At 55.2% G+C, this 1486-nt stretch overlaps 1 protein-coding gene across 1 annotated transcript in view; it reads left to right on the top strand.

Annotated features, from left to right (window-relative positions):
- Positions 1–1336: 1336 nt before the first annotated feature.
- LOC122378762 (cartilage oligomeric matrix protein-like) overlaps positions 1337–1486 on the top strand; it is a 35212-nt gene continuing 35062 nt past the window's right edge. Inside the window, exon 1 of the mRNA XM_043360227.1 lies at positions 1337–1340. Coding sequence (XP_043216162.1) covers positions 1337–1340 — 4 coding nt within the window. The remainder of the gene's footprint in view (positions 1341–1486) is intronic.

Genomic DNA, 1486 nt, shown 5'->3' with positions numbered 1-1486 from the left:
CGGGCTTACGCTACTACCGGCCGCTGCGCAGCTGTCACCTAGCGCTTTGGGAATGTGTGGTCTGGTGCGGATTCAGCCAACTACCGGCTGGCGACACCAGCGCCACGTAGTGGCGACGGAACATTCTTTTTAGACACACTGTACGTCATCATTACCGAGGGTAATCGGCGCGCCGGGGGAGGGGATACTCAGAGGTACGTCATACTGAGCAGAGCGAACCTGCAATACTCCGGGTAACTTTAGAGGCCCATCATTCCCCATCATTCCCCAGGTCAAGCCGCCACGGCTCAAATGTGAATACAAGTGCTGTGTAATGTGTGTATATTATGTCGACCGTCTGTTTACCATGCCGGTTACCGTGCGCCAGCGGTCCTTCTTTACCCGGTGATTCAGCTCGCTTCAGACTGAGAATCAACAGCTGCCGGTTGTGTGTTGACTCACCACTTTGATTGTGTACGCTACGCTCACATTGGCAGCGCAATGAATTGCTGCACTGCTGGCTAGCTTGCTATGCTCCAGAGAAAGCAGAGTGCATTCAAAACGGACAATTGTGCACCGGCTGACAAACATTTGTTATGCAATCAATATGTATGCGTAATGTGAACAACGCCTGCGCTCTCGGACAGATAAGCATATCCTACACTTTTTAAACTCTGTCATGGGAGTGAGCTACCGATCAACGGAATGACCCGATATTCGTAAAACAAACTATTCATGTTATCCTTACCTACTCATTAATTTATTTATCGACTTATCTCTTTTTCGTGTGAGTTTTTGCCGCGTTTCGTTGATATTGCCCGAGCAGTCCAGCGGCCGTTAGTGGCCGGTTTCTCACCACGCCTCCTTGGCCGGCGCAGCGGGTTTCCCCTGCCTATCACAACGGGACCACCTTCCCACATCGTACCACCCATCGGTACTAATTACCCAATCACGCGGCTGGCGGCACGCGTGCAGCCGTCGACACCCCCATAAAGCGTCCCTGTCGCACCAGCCGCCCATAACGCGCGCGTGTTGCTCTGCACGGACTCGGCGGCGCCGGGGTGCCGGGGGTGTCCGATCCTTCCCTGACAGCGGTACCGGACGGGCGCCGACGGCCGCCGGAGCCGCGATAATGGACCCGTGCCGCCGCCACCACCTCCGCACACGGTGCGTGAGCCATTAGCCGCCCATAACTCCCTCCGTGCCGCACTGCACATAGCGTGTGCCGTGCCAGGCAGCCGGATTGCACAGTGCACGGCGAGCTGTGTGGTTAGCGCGACTGCGAACGCCAAATTTGGTAGTCGGACACACTGTGACACGGTGCCGTGCGTCTCGAAGGCGCCGAAAGAATGCGGGGATGGGTATGTCGATTTGCAAGCCAGGCACATACGCACAACTTGCTCATAGTCGATTGCCTACCTTTTTGAGTTTCATTTGCGAGCGCTGCCCATGTAGGTAATACAGTGATGGGAACCTCGTGTGTGTAAGATGTATGCATAGCATCTTA

The sequence above is a fragment of the Amphibalanus amphitrite genome, unplaced genomic scaffold, assembly GCF_019059575.1.
Source record: "Amphibalanus amphitrite isolate SeventyFive unplaced genomic scaffold, NRLGWU_Aamphi_draft 000064F_arrow, whole genome shotgun sequence".
Taxonomy (NCBI): Eukaryota; Metazoa; Arthropoda; class Thecostraca; order Balanomorpha; family Balanidae; genus Amphibalanus; species Amphibalanus amphitrite.
This window is presented reverse-complemented; position numbering and strand designations above follow the sequence as displayed.